We start from the raw sequence: 17,616 nt of genomic DNA on the forward strand, positions 1-17,616 counted from the left end.
AGAAAGAATCCTGCCAATTTTTGTGGAATCTTGGCAACTTTCCTTAGAATTTTCATTCAAACTTTCATTCAAGTGGGTAAATCACTGGTGTTTAATGATGCATGTTTTTGCTGTCTTGCTGTGTGCAAGTCCTTTGATAGAATTTTTTTGGGTTAATTTTTTAAGAAGTCGTTGAAGTGTTTGTGCTGCTGCTGCAACCTCTGAGCTGGTATCAGGGAAGAAAATGCCAAAAGAACTACACAGGGCTGGGGTCCGAGTAGCAATGCTTTTCAAAGTTTATTAAGACAAAGCAACGGTGTGGTCTTTGGCATTGTCTATGTGCAACAAAAGGCGTTATCCAAGGTGCCAAAAAGTAGGTGGGTTAAAAGTAAAGGTGTCAGCATAGGTGGTGGTAGATGTCTCTACAAGTGTGTCAAGAGTGTCTGTGCTTGGCACATTCTTTATTCAAGCAGAACAAAGAATTTAATGGTCTTAAACAAAGGATATTGTGGTCATAAGATCAGAGAAGAAGCAGTCATACTAGGAGATCAGAACACTGGGAGCTCGGGAGTAGCTAGTATAGCTAGAACGAGAGAGAGAAAATATTAGGTATGCTTGTGATCTAATGGTTAAAGGCAATGTATATTATGTGCAAAGTCCAGGTATGACTAGCTATAACAGCATAACTAAAGCCAGAAGGTGACACAGCAATGAAGGCTTCCTGGAACATAAATTGTCTAGCCACTCCACAGTCATCTACCCCTCTCATAGGAGGAGATGTTCACAGAGCACAACTTGAGCTTTATGGTAGAGTTACAAGAAGTAAGCATTTTTTGAAAAAAATGTATATGAAATCATATTTGGAGATGCATGTGAAATATTTGAAAAAGGGTTATCTGGTATGACAAGACAAAAATGTAACTGTTTCGACTAATCACTGCTAGGAAACTAATCAGGGTTGAGGGCAAGATGGCAAGATACATTAGATTAGATACATTAGATAGATTAGTACAAGCTGGAAACATATTAGTCTTCAAGAGACTTGAGGGCAGCAGAGGTTCACCTTGGACAACTCCAAGCATTCTTTCAAAGTTGTATGCTACTGCAAATTGGACCAGTTCTTATCACGAATCTGAATGTGTTAGAATGGCCAAGTGAAAGCTAAGACCTCAGTCTGATTGAGGATCTGTGGAAAGACTTCACTAATGCCCTCTGTATAATCTGACTGCTTAAGCAACTTTTTCAAACTTTTACAAGTGGAAAAGACAATTGTTCTCACTGTTCCACAAACACAATTTATTATATGCTGAGTTATAAGTTTGGCATTTTAGATTTTTAGCCATTTTTATAGGAAACAAGCACACAAGGAAACGAGTTCTTACGCATTACTTTTTTGTTGGTTTTATTTGCAGTTTTTAAAATAGCATTTCTGTACAGAAAATGTGGTCAGTGTATATATGTTTGTGTTTCTGTTTAGGTGAAGTATGAGTGCCTTTCTGATGAAATAAAAATTGGGGATTATTATCTGCGCCTGCTTCTCGAGGAGGATGAGAATGAGGAGTCTGGAGCCATCAAGAGATCGTAAATACACAGCACTACATATACATTATAGATTGGGTTGGTAATATTTTGTGCTCAGAAATAGCTTTGCCAGGTCAGTTCCCCTTTTACATAACTGGCTCAGTTAATAATTCTGGTTTCTTCTCCATCCAGTTTAAAATTCCCCAGGTTTCTTCTTTGTTTCTTTCTTTTAAATTTAATTTTTCTTGCAGGTATGAGTTCTTTAATGAACTATATCATCGTTTCCTCTTAACACCAAAGGTGGCAATGAAGTGTTTGTGCCTGCAGGCTCTGACGATAGTATATGGCAAGTGCTATGAGGAAATCGGCCCTTTCACTGACACCAAATACATTGTGGGCATGCTGGATAAGGTTAGTTCTTTTATTCTGTTAGTGAAATAAATAATTTTTTTTCCTTCTCTGTTTCTCTACTTCTGTAAAGCTGCTTTGAGACAATGTCTATTATAAAAGGCGCTATAATAATAAATTGAATTGAAAAATTTTACATTCTCTTTAAGTGTACAGTTAGGAATCCAGCTTGCTTTGTTGAGCCTGTTGATGTAGAGAATGATGCACATAATAATTGTGTAATTTTATTATGCAGTTTTAGTGTTACTTTTATATTCCTTTTGTTTTCATTGTGTAGATTACCTTTGTTTTTAGTATACAGTTTACCATTTTTTTTGTTTTTAGCATATGTGGTAAAAATAATAATAATACAAGTGAGGCTCTGCTGAAGCTAATCTATCTGACTCCAATCACCACATTGACCAGACCAGCTCAGTCAAACGAGCAAACTTAAGCCAAATAAGAAAAAGCCAAATACTGCAGAATTTCTAGCTGCACACATCAGATTCAAAATGCTGACACTTGCCTACAAACCCTCATACCTCAAAGCTCGTATTACTCCTTGCACTGCACCCCACTCCCTTCGATCTACTAGCACTGCTCGACTGGTCCCACTATACATCTGGACTCTTCTGTGTTCTAGCACCAAGATGGTGGAATTAACTTCCCCTGGATGTCCATACAGCCAAGTCAGTGATCGTTTTCAAACGCCGGATGAAGACCTACCTCTTTCTTAAGCACATAAACTAGTTCTTATTTTCCCTATTTGTTTTATGTATTGTTGTAGGTTGATTTTAAAAAATCCTCACAACAGTTTTTAGGCTAATGGTATTTTAAGTCTATGACCTATTGAACCAGTGTTGAACCAATGTATTTGATAGAGTCGTCAGAGCACTCTTGTATGTGTATCTGCCAAATGCCAGAACTGTAAATGTAAATGCAGACTGGATGATTGCAGAGATGATGTTTATTGTAGTCAGTGCTGAGTACAAATTACAAGGTGCTCACATGGAACAGGTCATCAACCCCACAAACAGTTTCAAAGCTCAGTGTCTACACCGATCAGGTGTAGACATAACATTATGACCACCTGCCTAATATTATGTTGGTCCCCTTTTGCTGCCAAAATAGCCTTGACCCGTCGAGGCATGGACTCCACTAGATCCCTGAATGTGTGCTGTGATATCGGGCACCAAGCTGTTAGCAGCAGATCCTTTAATTTCTTTAAGTTGCGAGGTGGGGCCTCCATGGATTGGATTTGTTTCTTTAGCACATCCCACAGATGCTCGATTGGATTGAGATCTGGGGAATTTGGAGGCCAAGTCAACACCTCAAACTTGTTGTGCTCATCAAACCATTTTTGATTTGTGGCACAGCACATTATCCTTTTGAAAGAGGCGACATGCCATCAGGGAATACCGTTTCATGAAAGGGTGTACATAGTCTGTAACATTGCTTAGGCAGGGGGTTGTCTCAAAGTAACATCCACATGTATGGCAGAACCCAAGGTTTCCCAGCAGAACATTGCCCAAAGCATGACAATGCCTCCTCCAGCTTGCCCTTTTCCCACAGTGCATCCTGGTGCCATGTGTTTCCCAGGTAGGTGACGTACACGTACCTGGCTATTAATGTGATGTAAAAGAAAACATGATTCATCAGACCAGGTCACCTTCCTCCATCGCTCTGTGGTCCAGTTCTGATGCTCATGTGCCCATTGTTGGCACTTTTGGCGATGCACAGGGGTCAGCATAAGCACCCTGACTGGTCTGAGGCTATGCAGGCCCATTCGCAACAAACTGCAATGCATTGTATATTCTGACACCTTTCTATCAGAACCAGCATTTACAACTTCAGCAATTTGAGCAACAGTAGCTCATCTGTTGGATCGGACCACACTGGCCAACCTTCGCTCCCCACATGCATCACTGACCACTATAGATAGATACTGACCACTGCTGACCGAGAACACCCCACAAGAGCTGCAGTTTTGGAGATTCTCTGATCCAGTCGTCTAGCCATCACAGTTTGGCCCTTGTCAAACTTGCTCAAATCCTTACACTTGACCATTTTTCCTGCTTCTAACACATCAGGTTTGAAGACAAAATGTTTACTTGCTGCCTAATATTTCCCACCCACTAATAGGTGCCATGATGAGGAGATAATCAGTGTTATTCACTTCACCTATCAGTGGTCATAAAGTTAAGCCTGATGGTGTACCTCCGTGGCTTGATCTGCAGGTGTCCCACAGAACTCTGCTCTAAGCAGTCTACCTGACCTTGACTCTAACTTCAGTTTTAGAAGCGTTACAATGGATGCTGCTGTGCATACTCCATGTGTGTCTGATAAGACTTGCAATACTAAAGATGTTACTGTTAATTCATTAGCTACACAAAGACTATTCATGCTAAACAGACACACCTAAACAATGCTTCTTGTCTTGTTAAAACCTTACTCTATTAAACCAATAACAAAAATGGTGTTCAAAACTACTTATGATGTGGCTTTATCTTTTTAAAATGACACAAATTCATATAGGCCTAAAATTATCCCACATACCATTTTAATGTACACTTTACATTTCCTTGTTTTTAGTATACCATTTGGGTTTACAGTTGGCATCCTGTGGAACCAAGTGTGCATATGTGTGAAGGAAGTCTCAGGAGGCAGGCATAATTTCAGCATACCTCCCAGTGCACATTTGTTTTTACTGCGATTTTCAAAGAATTTTCACCCCTTAACCAAATGGGACAAACAGACAGAAAATGAACCATCACCATCTTGCACCTTTTGATTTGTTCAGTGTTCAAGTGCTGCTCTCTGGTTATGGCAGTGTCTGAAAGCACAACAAACTTATATAAGTAGACTGGCACTAAAAATACAAAGTTCAGAATCATCACGTTACCTTTCTTCTTTTTAGCTTTCACAAATGATGAATAAGACAGCAACAGACTTGTACTTGTAAAGTTAATTGAATAGAAAGAAACCTGTGGAGGTTTGTGTGACCTTTTTTTTTTTAACAACAAATTACAACAAACAGGGGCTGAAGCCACTTAACCCAATTCCAAAGGCTATTGTGAACAAACTTGTCAACATACCAGTGCACATCTTCACTAATTGTAAGAAAACCTGTCCTGTCCCAATCCTGGTGGGTACAGGAGGTTCTACCTGTGTGTAGAGAGTGAAATGGTGGAGACAAATGAAAAGAAGGAGGGAAGTAAAAGTGGAGAGGAAACTTGTTTTGAGGTCTGCTAGGTGTCAAAAGCATTGTCATTGTCCCTGTAGAGTCGGCTGGCCCATTGCAGCACCATTAAGGGGAAGAGGCATCAGGTCCACATTTTTTGGCTGTCCTGATGCAGTTGCCACACACTCAAAGTGTTCTACAAGGGTCTTTGGCTTATCATTGAAGATATGAGTGTGTGTTGGTGCTGCAGCTGGAGCACCTGTTGGTTCTCAGTCTGTTCCTGAGGGATTGTCATGAATCACAGCTATTGGTCATAGTGTAGGTCGAGGAGGGCCTGATCATCTAGTGGAGGCTGATGAAGAATATTCAGTGATGTCTGGGTTTCTGAACTACTGTAAAGCCCTGGCATGTGTTTGGGAGGGAGGATTCAGGAGACCTCAGTTTTTGTGCTCGCATATATTTTTCATCATGCTTTTCAGCATTCTTTTGAAAAGCTCATCACCAACAAAACATTTGAAATGGGGCAGTCCATAGCACAATTTACATTCCCATCAGTTTTCAGTTTTTGTCTTTAGTATGCAGTTGGCATTGCCTTTGCTTTAAATGTTCAGTGTACATTATCTTTGCTTTCCCTTTTTCCTTTTTTTTTTTTACATCCCCTTTGTTTTCAGTGTGAATTTTACATTCCTGTTGTTTTGTGTGTTTACATGAATATAAAATTTCAAGGGAAACTCATAGAACATGCTTTTATTATATGTGTACAGTGCTTTAATTCAAACTATTGCCGGGTTTCTCATTTAGTATTGGGCTTTTATATTTTGTCTATGTACTTCAAGGGCTTTGAAAAGCCAAATGTTTTAAATATTGTTTTTGCCTTTCTTTTCTGCAGTGTACTGATAAACTAGAGAGAGACAGGCTTATTCTCTTCCTCAACAAGCTCATTCTGAACAAGGTTAGTTCTACTATGACTCCTCTACCATCACCTTTACATGACATTCCTTTTGTCTGTATTATCATCAGTGTAAATCCTGGGAACATATTGTTTATACTGATAGAATTTACATATGGGATTGTTTCCTTTGCTAAAATGCTTTGTTATAATACTACAAGCCAGAAAAATAGTAGGGCATGCCATTTTGGACACCTTTATTCGTCACATATTTCAGCACAGTGAAATTCTTTTTTGAGCATATCCCAGCTTAGGAGGCTATCACTCTTTTTCCCTATGCTGACGTTTGATGTGAACATTAGCTAAAGCTCATGACCTGTATCTGCATGATGTTATACACTGTGCTACTGAAACATGATTTACTATTTGGATAACTTGATAAATGAGTAGGTTTTCAGATATTCCTGTTTAAATACACTATATTGCCAAAGGTTTTGGGGCACCCCTCCAAATCATTAAATTCAGGTGTTGTTTTTCAGGGGTTGGGCTTGGCCCCTTAGTTCCAGTGAAAGGAACTCTTAATACTTCAGCATACTAACACATTTTGGACAATTTCATGCTCCCAACTTTGGAAGGGGATGGCCCCTTCCTGTTCCAACATGACTGTGCAACAGTGCACAAAGCAAGGTCCATAGAACATGGATGAGCGAGTTTGGTGTGGATGAAATTGACTGGCCTGCACAAAATCCTGACCTCAACCTGATAGAACACCTTTGGGATGTATTATCATGGAGACTGTGAGCCAGGCCAAAACTGGGACATGGGCCTTTACATGCACATGAATTTAATATGGAGTTGGCCCGCCCTTTGCAGCTATAATAGCTTCAACTCTTCAAGTCTTTTCTCCAGCTTTAGGACTGTCAGGCACTGGACCAGAAGGCCTGGCTCACCGTCTAATTCATCCCAAAGGTATTGAGGTCAGGACTTTGCAGATCTTCAGGTTTAGTACAGTAAAAAGCACCTTTTCGTTGGAAAAAGAATATCTGCTGTATATAGTATATGCTAGTATTTAGCTGGTTAATGCACCCTGCAGCACTGCAAAATTGTCAAGAATTCTTAGTGGTCACCAGTGTGAGATGACAGGAAGAGGAAGAGTTGAAGGTGTTGACTTGGCATCTAAATTCCCTCTCAATCTAATAACAAACAAGTCTGATCAAGTCCAAACGCTCAGATCTTTGCACTAATCCAATTATCTGTTTCCAGCATATTTAATGCAACATTACATGTAATGTTATGTAATATTTGTAATATTATATATGTAATACATGAATGTCATGTTATGGCTGACCAATGTATATCGATGTGTATGTGTGTGTGTACAAATATACATTATCTTATTAAAGTATATGTTTATTTTGCTTATACTTATTTTTATTTATTCATTTTTTAACAGAAAAATGTAAAGGACATAATAGACTCAAATGGTGTGCGCATTCTAGTAGACTTGTTAACCTTAGCCCACCTCCATACCAGCAGAGCTACTGTTCCACTACAGGTTTGTATATTTGTAACTCTTTTGTGTTTTGTGTATTTGTGGCTGTGTGTTTGATGGCTTTATGTGTTCGTGTGTCTAGCTATGTAGTAATAATAATAGCTTTTATTACTGTCTGTGTACATGATTTATGTGGCTCTGTGTGTGTGTGTGTGTGTTAGAGTAACGTATTGGAAGCAGCTCCAGACATGAAGAGAGAGAGCGAGAAGGAGTGGTACTTTGGGAATGCTGATAAGGAACGGAGAGGACCTTTTAGTTTTGAGGAGGTAGGTTCCATTAATGAGACAGTGATCTATTATGTAGGTGATATTAGGACTGGAATACAGTAGGTCTGTTAATACGTTAGTATGTTAAGTACAGTAGTAAACAGCAGTGTAGTTATTTACATATAGTGAATATAGTTCCACACACAGAATGACTGATTTTCAATTTAAAAAGTGATTGTGGACTGGAGTTTTTTTGCAGCATCAGATTTAATTTTTTTCTCCCTAATTTACTGTTTGTGGCTGTTTTTGACCAATAAACTTCCATTATAATGACATTTTTTGACTGCACAGCCATGACACTATATAATCATGCATTCTTGATTGTTGGTAGTTTTGGAAATGATTATGCAGCCTGACCCCTCCACCGAGCAATAGGATATATTGTCTTCTCCCTCTGACACCACAGACTCAGGAGAGTCAGATCCTGATTTTGTTGTGGCACCCTCATTATCCTCTCGAGCTTCTTCCTCTGAAGGCAAGCGGTGAAGTGTGGTTTTCCACCAACTTGGAGACAACTCCCTTTTTTCAGCCTGCCAGAGGAGTGACTCCAGGGCCAACACTTTATGCCATCGCAAGGGTCCAGAACGTGGATTCAACACATTTTGTACGGAGGAGATGATTGACCTCATTGTCAGAATGACCGACCTCCATGGGCGCCGCACAGTGAGAAACTGGACCAGGGTGGACTTCACAGATCTCCGTGCCTACATGGGGCTACTGATTTTGGCTGGCATCTACAGGTCCAGAGGGGAGTCCACACGTTGCCTGTGGAATGATTGCAGTGGTTGTGCAATTTTCAAAGCCACCATGTCCCTCTCAAGATTTCATGAAACCAGCAGAGCTCTTCACTTTGACGACAAGATGCAGAGACCAGCTGGTCATAGAAAGGACAAGCTTGCCCCATCAGATCCCTGCGGGAAATGTGGATGCATCGCCTTCCCCTCCTATTCAACCCCAGCAAAGATGTCACAGTGGACGAGTAGTTTGTGCCATTCAAAGGACGATGCAGCTTTCGGCAGTACATGCCAAAAAAAACGGCCAAATATGGGTGACTGCTGATGTCGCCACATCCTATGACTGGAGGTATGACATTTACCTGGGAAAGACAGGTGATGCTGCAGAGGTGCGTCAAGGCAAGCATGTCATCATAGAGATGACAGAAGGACTCCAGGGCGTCACTGTCACACGTGACAAATTTTTTACCTCCTACTCACTTGCTCAGGAGCTTCTGCAGAAGAAAGTAGCCTTGGTCAGGACGATCAGGAAAAATAAACCAGAGCTGCCACCCAACCTGGTGTAGGTTAAAGGACGACTTGCCCTCTCCGCCATCTTCGCCTTCACAAAGAACACCACAGCTGTGAGTTACATTTCGAAACGGGGGAGGAATGTGATCCTCATCAGCACAAGGCACTGCGAGGCAGTGGTGACAATGTTCAGAAATCTGATGCAGAGTAGATTTTTTACAGAAAAAATGGAAAAGTGTATCACTGGCTTTACCATCAAGAAAAGACAAGATTTTCATACATAGGCCATATATAGGTTTAGTCTGTACTTCTCACCATCCAAAGGCCGCAGGTGCATAAATACACTTACTTTGTTTTTGTGTACTCCATGTAGTTCTGAGAGCTGAGGTGCATATTTTGATTTTCTCAGACACAGCAAGGTTAGTGTGCAAAGGTCTCTCTCTCACTTTCTCACACACACACACACTATAATATGCTGATATACTCCATATAACTCCATATAAAAAGCCAGAAACTAAGCTTTCTTTGCACAGGCCTATCTAAAGGGTTAATGGGGCCACTTGGTCATCAACAGTAAAAATCACCCTTTCGTTATGTTCGGGATGAAAACATCCACTAACTTTTTTTGCATAAATCTGTTAATCAACCTCAGTTCTGATCAAAACTACTAAATGTTCAAAAAAGTCCAGGGTTAGTGTAGTTCTGAGAGCTGAGGTGCATATTTTGATTTTCTCAGACACATCAAGGTTAGTTTGCAAAGGTCTCTCTCTCACTTTCTCATACACACACACACTATAATATGCTGATATACTCCATATAACTCCATATAAAAAGCCAGAAACTAAGCTTTCTTTGCACAGGCCTATCTAAAAGGTTAATGGGGCCACTTGGTCATCAACAGTAAAAATCACAAATTTTACCTTTTTCCAACAGGGAAAATCACCAACAATCAAGAATGCATGATTATATAGTGTCATGGCTGTGCAGTCAAAAAATGTCATTATAGTGGAAGTCTATGGGGCAAAAACAGCCATGAACAGTAAATTAGTGAGAAAAAAATTAAATCTGATGCTGCAAGCAAACTGACAAAGCATCAAAGCTAATGTTGTTACTCATTTTTGACATGTTCAAGACTGTGATAAAAAGTAAAAAAAATATGCAGTCCACAATCACTTTTTATATTGAAAATCAGTCATTTTGTGTGTTTTTTCCCAAATCATTGACCTAATTTATGAACTTGGCAATTAAAGAGTTAAAATCCTGGATTTTTTTTAATTATATTTCCAAAATATATGTCAGAATAAGGTTTCTCACCAAAAACCATTCCATTTGCTGAAACAGAGAGAAAGTTATAACCAAATGAAGCCTGAAAAGTGTCCCCTGGTGGACGAAAACGTCCCCAACAGTGCATAAGGGATATACAGGGGTTGGACAATGAAACTGAAACGCCTGGTTTTAGACCACAATAATTCATTAGTATGGTGTAGGACCTCCTTTTGCGGCCAATACAGCATCAATTCATCATGGGAATGACAGATACAAGTCCTGCACAGTGGCCAGAGGGATTTTGAGCCATTCTTCTTGCAAAATAGTGGCCAGGTCACTACGTGATGCTGGTGGAGGAAAACGTTTCCTGACTCGCTCCTCCAAAACACCCCAAAGTGGCTCAATAATATTTAGATCTGGTGACTGTGCAGGCCATGGGAGATGTTCAACTTCACTTTCATGTTCATCAAACCATTCTGTCACCAGTCTTGCTGAGTGTATTGGTGCATTATCATCCTGATACACAGCACCGCCTTCAGGATACAATGTTTGAACCATTGGGTGCACATGGTCCTCCAGAATGGTTCGGTAGTCCTTGGCAGTGACGCGCCCATCTAGCACAAGTATTGGGCCTAGGGAATGCCATGATATTGCAGCCCAAACCATCACTGATCCACCCCCATGCTTCACTCTGGGCATGCAACAGTCTGGGTGGTACGTTTTTTGGGGCTTCTCCACACCGTAACTCTCCCCGATGTGGGAAAGACAGTGAAGGTGGACTCATCAGAGAACAATACATGTTTCACATTGTCCACAGCCCAAGATTTTCTCTGCTGGCACCATTGAAACCGACTTGTCCAATTTGTCCTCTTTTGAACTCTGATATGTTACACATATAATGTTGTGTGCATTGCAATATTTTAAGCAAAACTGTGCTATTACTCTGCTAATTAAACCTTCACACTCTGCTCTTACTGGTGGAATGTGCAATCAATGAAGATTGGCCACCAGGCTGGTCAAATTTAGCCATGAAACCTCCAACACTAAATTGGCCAGTGTTTCAGTTTCATTGTCCAACCCCTGTATATATACAGTTGCAAGAAAAAGTATGTGAACCCGTTGGGATTACTTGGATTTCTGCATAAAATGTGTTCTGATCTTCATCTAAGTCACAACAATAGAAAAACACAGTCTGCTTAAACTAATACCGCACAAACATTATATGTTTTCATGTTTTTATTGAACACAACATGTAAACATTCACAGTGCAGGGTGGAAAAAGTATGTGAACCTTTGGGTTTAATAACTGGTTGACCCTCCTTTGGCAGCAATAACCTCAACCAAACGTTTCCTGTAGTTGCAGATCAGACCTGCACAACGGTCAGGAGGAATTTTGGACCATTCCTCTTTACAAAACTGTTTCAGTGCAGCAATATTCTTGGGATGTCTGGTGTGAATCGCTCTCTTGAGGTCATGCCACAGCATCTCAATCGGGTTGAGGTCAGGACTCTGACTGGGCCACTCCAGAAGGCGTATTTTCTTCTGTTGAAGCCATTCTGTTGTTTTAATTCTATGCTTTGGGTCGTTGTCCTGTTGCATCACCCATCCTCTTTTGAGCTTCAGTTGGCGGACAGATGGTCTTAAGTTTTCCTGCAAAATGTCTTGATAAACTTTGGAATTAATTTTTCCGTCGATGATAGCAATCCATCCAGGCCCTGAGGCAGCAAAGCAGCCCCAAACTATGATGCCCCCTCCACCATATTTCACAGTTTGGATGAGGTTTTGATGTTGGTGTGCTGTGCCTTTTTTCTCCACACATAGTGTTGTGTGTTCTTTCCAGACAACTCAATTTTGGTTTCATCTGTCCACAGAATATTTTGCCAGTAGTGCTGTGGAACATCCAGGTGCTTTTTTGCAAACTTCAAACGTGCTGCAATGTTTTTTTGGACAGCAGTGGCTTCCTCCATGGTGTCCTCCCATGAACTCCATTCTTGTTTAATGTTTTACTTATTGTAGATTTGTCAACAAAAATGTTAGCATGTGCCAGAGATTTCTGTAAGTCTTTAGCTGACACTCATTCTTCTTCACCTCATTGAGCATTCTGCGCTGTGCTCTTGCAGTCATCTTTACAGGACGACCACGCCTAGGGAGAGTAGCAACAGTGCTGAACTTTCTCCATTTGTAGACAGTCTGTCTTACCGTGGACACATGAACATCAAGGATTTTAGAGATACTTTTGTAACCCTTTCCAGCTTCATGCAAGTCAACAATTCTTGATCGTAGGTCTTCTGAGAGCTCTTTTGTGCGAGGCATGGTTTACATCAGGCAATGCTTCTTGAGAACAGCAAACTCAAAGCTGGTGTGTGTTTTTTATAGGGCAGGGCAGCTTTAACCAACACATCCAATCTAATCACATTGATTGGACTCCAGGTTGGTTGATTCCTGGCTGGAGAAGTCATTAGCCTAGGGGTTTACATACTTTTTCCACCCTGCACTGTGAATGTTTACATGTTGTGTTCAATAAAAACATGAAAACATATCATCTTTGTGCGGTATTAGTTTAAGCAGACTATGTTTTTCTATTGTTGTGACTTGGATGAAGACCAGAGCACATTTTATGACCAATTTATGCAGAAATCCAAGTAATCCCAAAGGGTTCACATACTTTTTCTTGCAACTGTGTGTGTATATATATATATATATATATATATATATATATATATATATATATATACATACACTATATTGCCAAAAGTATTCGCTCACCTGCCTTGACTCGCATATGAACTTAAGTGACATCCCACTCTGTGCAGGCCAGTCAAGTTCATCCACACCAGACTCTGTCATCCATGTCTTTATGGACCTTGCTTTGTGCACTGCTGCACAGTCATGTTGGAAGAGGAAGGGGCCAGCTCCAAACTGTTCCCACAAAGTTGGGAGCATGGAATTGTCCAAAATGTCTTGGTATGCTGAAGCATTCAGAGTTCCTTTCACTGGAACTAAGGGGCCAAGCCCAGCTCCTGAAAAACAACCACACACCATAATCCCCCCTCCACCAAACTTTACACTTGGCACAATGCAGTCAGACAAGTACCGTTCTCCTGGCAACCTCCAAACCCAGACTCGTCCATCAGATTGCCAGATGGAGAAGCGCGATTCATCACTCCAGAGAACGCGTCTCCACTGCTCTAGAGTCCAGTGACAGCGTGCTTTACACCACTGCATCCGACGCTTTGCATTGCACTTGGTGATGTATGGCTTGGATGCAGCTGCTCGGCCATGGAAACCCATTCAATGAAGCTCTCTGCACACTGTTCTTGAGCTAATCTGAAGGCCACATGAAGTTTGGAGGTCTGTAGCGATTGACTCTGCAGAAAGTTGGCGACCTCTTCGCACTATGCGCCTCAGCATCCGCTGACCCCGCTCCGTCAGTTTACGTGGCCTACCACTTCGTGGCTGAGTTGCTGTCGTTCCCAAACACTTCCACGTTCTTATAATACAGCTGACAGTTGACTGTGGAATATTTAGGAGCGAGGAAATTTCACGACTGGATTTGTTGCACAGGTGGCATCCTATCACAGTTCCACGCTGGAATTCACTGAGCTCCTGAGAGCGACCCATTCTTTCACAAATGTTTGTAAAAACAGTCTGCATGCATAGGTGCTTGATTTTATACACCTGTGGCCATGGAAGTGATTGGAACACCTGATTCTGATTATTTGGATGGGTGAGCGAATACTTTTGGCAATATAGTGTGTGTGTGTGTATATATATATATGTGTATATATATATATATGTGTATATATATATATATATATATATATATATATATATATATATATATATATGTATGTATGTATGTATAAATAGTTATATAATATATATATATATATATAATATATGTGTATATATATGTATGTATAAATAGTTGTAAATGGAAGTTGCTATTCTATGAGAATGTGCCAGAGAAATGTTTGCATATTCTCAATTGCTCACTCAGATTCAGGAATATTGGAAATCAGGCACCCTAACAGCAAAGACACGGTGCTGGGCACAGGGCATGGATGGCTGGCGCCCTCTCCAGGCAATTCCACAGCTGAAGTGGTGGATACTGGCTAGTGGTCAGGCAGTGATGAATGAAACAGACCTGGCCACACTGATCCTCAATATGCTCATCACCATGTGCTCTTACTTCCCTAGCAGGTGCAAAAAACATATACATACACATATGCATATATCTATTTGAAGGGTTGCATAGCCCTGCCTATTTTGTACACTGCATCACTGAATTTTTTTTTTGATTATTGCATTTTTGGTTTAGTTTTATGTTTTATGTAAACATGACATTTTGTTTAAATATATCACATTTTGTTTAAATATATCTCATGATTAGGGTTAGGCTTCTACTCAAACCTTTTGTTGTATCAGTGAAAACAGTGATCTCACATATATACTGTGTGTTTGTCTGTCTGTCTATCTCTATAGAGACCAGGACAATGCCATTATCAGACCTTTACCCAAAGTGAAGCGGCTAATAAGTGATAACACTTGCCTGCCTCATATTGTTCAGGTACTCAGTTTACTTTAAGATGGGCTATAAACACGATGGGGCATGCTGTTATAAGAAAAACAAGTAATGATTAGGTGCTGCCATGCAGATATATGAGCCCGAGTTACTGTAACCACCCTAAAATGTATTTTCCAACAGCCTATGTTATTCTTCTTATTCCACAGCTGTTTGTCAGTGCTAATAAATTTTAATTTATATAATTGTAATGTCTAATGTCATAATAGAAATCTATAGAAGTCTATAATAGAAAATGAATCAACACCTTCAGTCAAGTTTGAAAATTCATCTCTCAATCGATTTTTTTGAAAATAAAACCAACATAGTTTTTACTAAGGCGACCATGGCACACTTTATTTTTTAAAATTATTATTATCTTTTAATTAGCATGAATCCTGATATTTACTTAACCCTTTGTGAGCCTTAATTTTTTTGGCTGCTTTGTGTCCATAGCTGCTGTTGACCTTTGACCCCATCCTGGTTGAGAAGGTGGCCATCTTGTTATACCTGGTGATGCAGGATAACCCCAACCTGCCACGTCTCTACCTCACCGGTGTTTTCTTTTTCATCATGATGTACACAGGCTCTAATGTGCTCCCTGTGGCACGGTATTATACATATTCAATAACCACTAACAGTTTATATTCTGAATGAACAGGCCGTAGTAATCAGTTGACTTGGAAATATGAAAAGTGTGATGTTTTAATCATAACACAAAGTTTTGTTACCATGGCACTAGGATGCATCTGATGAGTTGTTCTGGAAAATTGTTTTATGTCTGCTGTATATCATGTATGTCTTTAAATAAGCTCTTAGAGGTTTTATAATGCATTCTTACTCTGTTTTCCATTTTTTAAGTCTAAAGGAAATTTCTAGGACCTTAATGTAAGTTAGAAGCTTTAGACAGATATTCACAAACAGGAAAATTTTTGTTTCCCCTAGTTTCCTGAAGTACACTCACCTGAAGCAGGCCTTCAAATCAGAAGAGGTAAATCTTTTCAATTATTCCAGTTATAATCAGTTATTAACTTCTCATAATAAAGAGATTTGTAGTATAAGACGCAGAAAACAACATAGAAATTTTGTCAGGAATTATATGGACACAGAGTTACCGGTTCTCCTGTGTTTCTGTATGGAAGGCTAAAGGTCAGGACATTGTACAGAGGAGTGTTTTAGGACCAGTGTTACCTGAGGCAATGGTGTGTTACCTAGAGAATTATGAGGCTGAACACTTCTCAGAGATCTTTTTGGGAGAGTTTGATACTCCTGAAGCAATCTGGAGCAGTGAGATGAGGTACATCATTACAGGCCAGATGTTGATTGTTGGTAGAATAAAAATGTCAGTGTGCTATATATATATATATATATATATATATATATATATATATATATATATATATATATATATATATATATATATATGACATGTGTGTGCAAATGCAGGCGTATGATGATAGAGAAGATCGCTGCCCACCTGGCTGATTTCACTCCTCGGCTCCAGAGCAACACACGTGCTCTGTATCAGTACTGCCCCATTCCTGTACTTAGCTTTCCTCAGCTGGAACATGAGCTGTTCTGCAACATCTACTACCTCCGTCATCTCTGTGACTCAAAGCGCTTTCCTGACTGGCCTATACGGGACCCGGTAAGCCAACACACAAAGCCATAAATCTTAGTTGCAAACCTAAATTGTCTTTCGGGCTTTTCAGTCATTTTATGCAGATACTTATTCTGTGATTTAAGATTTAGCTATAACAGTATAACTAGTCACATGACCAGGTTCCTGTTTTTGGTAACTCTTTGTAGAAATGAATTCTAAGATTCGTATTTGTAAATGAATGCTGAACAACTTAGAAAACCACTGCTAAAATACACTGCTAATAATTGCTGATTTGGAGCAAATGAAAGTGGCAAAAGGTGCACCAGAGGGGTAAGACAACCCCCAAATGTTCTTATCCTTCCTGACTGATTTGTCTGTAGATTTGTGTTTTGTTAGGGTTCTTGTCACTACTTGTATCATAAGGTAGTACCTGCAATCAGGTTGCACAGCTCTTCCAGGATGATGCATCCATACATGCAGGAAAGTTTGGTTTGTCTCCCAGAAGTTTCAATAGGATGCAGGAGATACGAGGAGATAGGCCTTTACACGATGAGAGATAGACAGGCCATAGCAGGGCAACAACCCAGCAGCTATATCTGAAGCAGCTGATAACTGCTTTATTGTGCAAGGAGGAACAGGAGGAGCACTGCCAGAGGCCTACAAAACAGCTTCAACAGGCTATTGGTGTACATGTTCACAGCACATGTGACAGATCTGAAAGAGTCTGGAGATAACAAGGGGAACTTCCAGCCCTTCCTGAGCCAGATTCAGCCTGTGTAGAGGCCCTTGCTTTGACTGACTTCAGCAGGAGTAGGAGGAAGTGTCATAGTTTAGGGTGTCTTTTCTGTAGCTGTAGTTTGGTCTCTTAAACAGCTACATGGCAGGGTGAATGTAAATTTATTTATAAATTATAAATAAATAATTATAAATTTATTATAATAACTTCCTTTGGCAACATGTGGTTCCTTTCCTCCAAGCAGCTGCCAACCAGCCAGCAATTTTTATTCAAGACAATGCCCCAACACACTGAAAAACGGGTAAAGCAGTTCCTAGAAGCTAAGAAGATTGATAAAATGGGCACCCTGAGTCCTGATCTAAACTCCTGAAAAATCCTTGACAATAGTTATTGAAAAGAAACCCACTACAGTTACTGAACTGTGGAAG

At 40.1% G+C, this 17,616-nt stretch overlaps 1 protein-coding gene across 5 annotated transcripts in view; it reads left to right on the forward strand.

The window, feature by feature from the left end:
* The window catches only part of LOC131343903 (dnaJ homolog subfamily C member 13-like), a 126,755-nt gene that overhangs the window by 79,685 nt on the left and 29,454 nt on the right, over positions 1 to 17,616 (forward strand). For all 5 annotated transcript variants that reach the window (XM_058375767.1, XM_058375762.1, XM_058375766.1 and 2 more), the window contains 11 exons: positions 1,457 to 1,560; positions 1,752 to 1,911; positions 5,958 to 6,020; positions 7,411 to 7,512; positions 7,671 to 7,775; positions 14,286 to 14,488; positions 14,771 to 14,855; positions 15,306 to 15,460; positions 15,795 to 15,840; positions 15,992 to 16,146; positions 16,296 to 16,497. In XM_058375767.1, the coding sequence (XP_058231750.1) occupies positions 1,457 to 1,560; positions 1,752 to 1,911; positions 5,958 to 6,020; positions 7,411 to 7,512; positions 7,671 to 7,775; positions 14,286 to 14,488; positions 14,771 to 14,855; positions 15,306 to 15,460; positions 15,795 to 15,840; positions 15,992 to 16,146; positions 16,296 to 16,497 (1,380 nt within the window). The remainder of the gene's footprint in view (positions 1 to 1,456; positions 1,561 to 1,751; positions 1,912 to 5,957; positions 6,021 to 7,410; positions 7,513 to 7,670; positions 7,776 to 14,285; positions 14,489 to 14,770; positions 14,856 to 15,305; positions 15,461 to 15,794; positions 15,841 to 15,991; positions 16,147 to 16,295; positions 16,498 to 17,616) is intronic.

This window comes from Hemibagrus wyckioides, linkage group LG23 (genome assembly GCF_019097595.1).
Source record: "Hemibagrus wyckioides isolate EC202008001 linkage group LG23, SWU_Hwy_1.0, whole genome shotgun sequence".
Lineage (NCBI taxonomy): Eukaryota > Metazoa > Chordata > Actinopteri > Siluriformes > Bagridae > Hemibagrus > Hemibagrus wyckioides.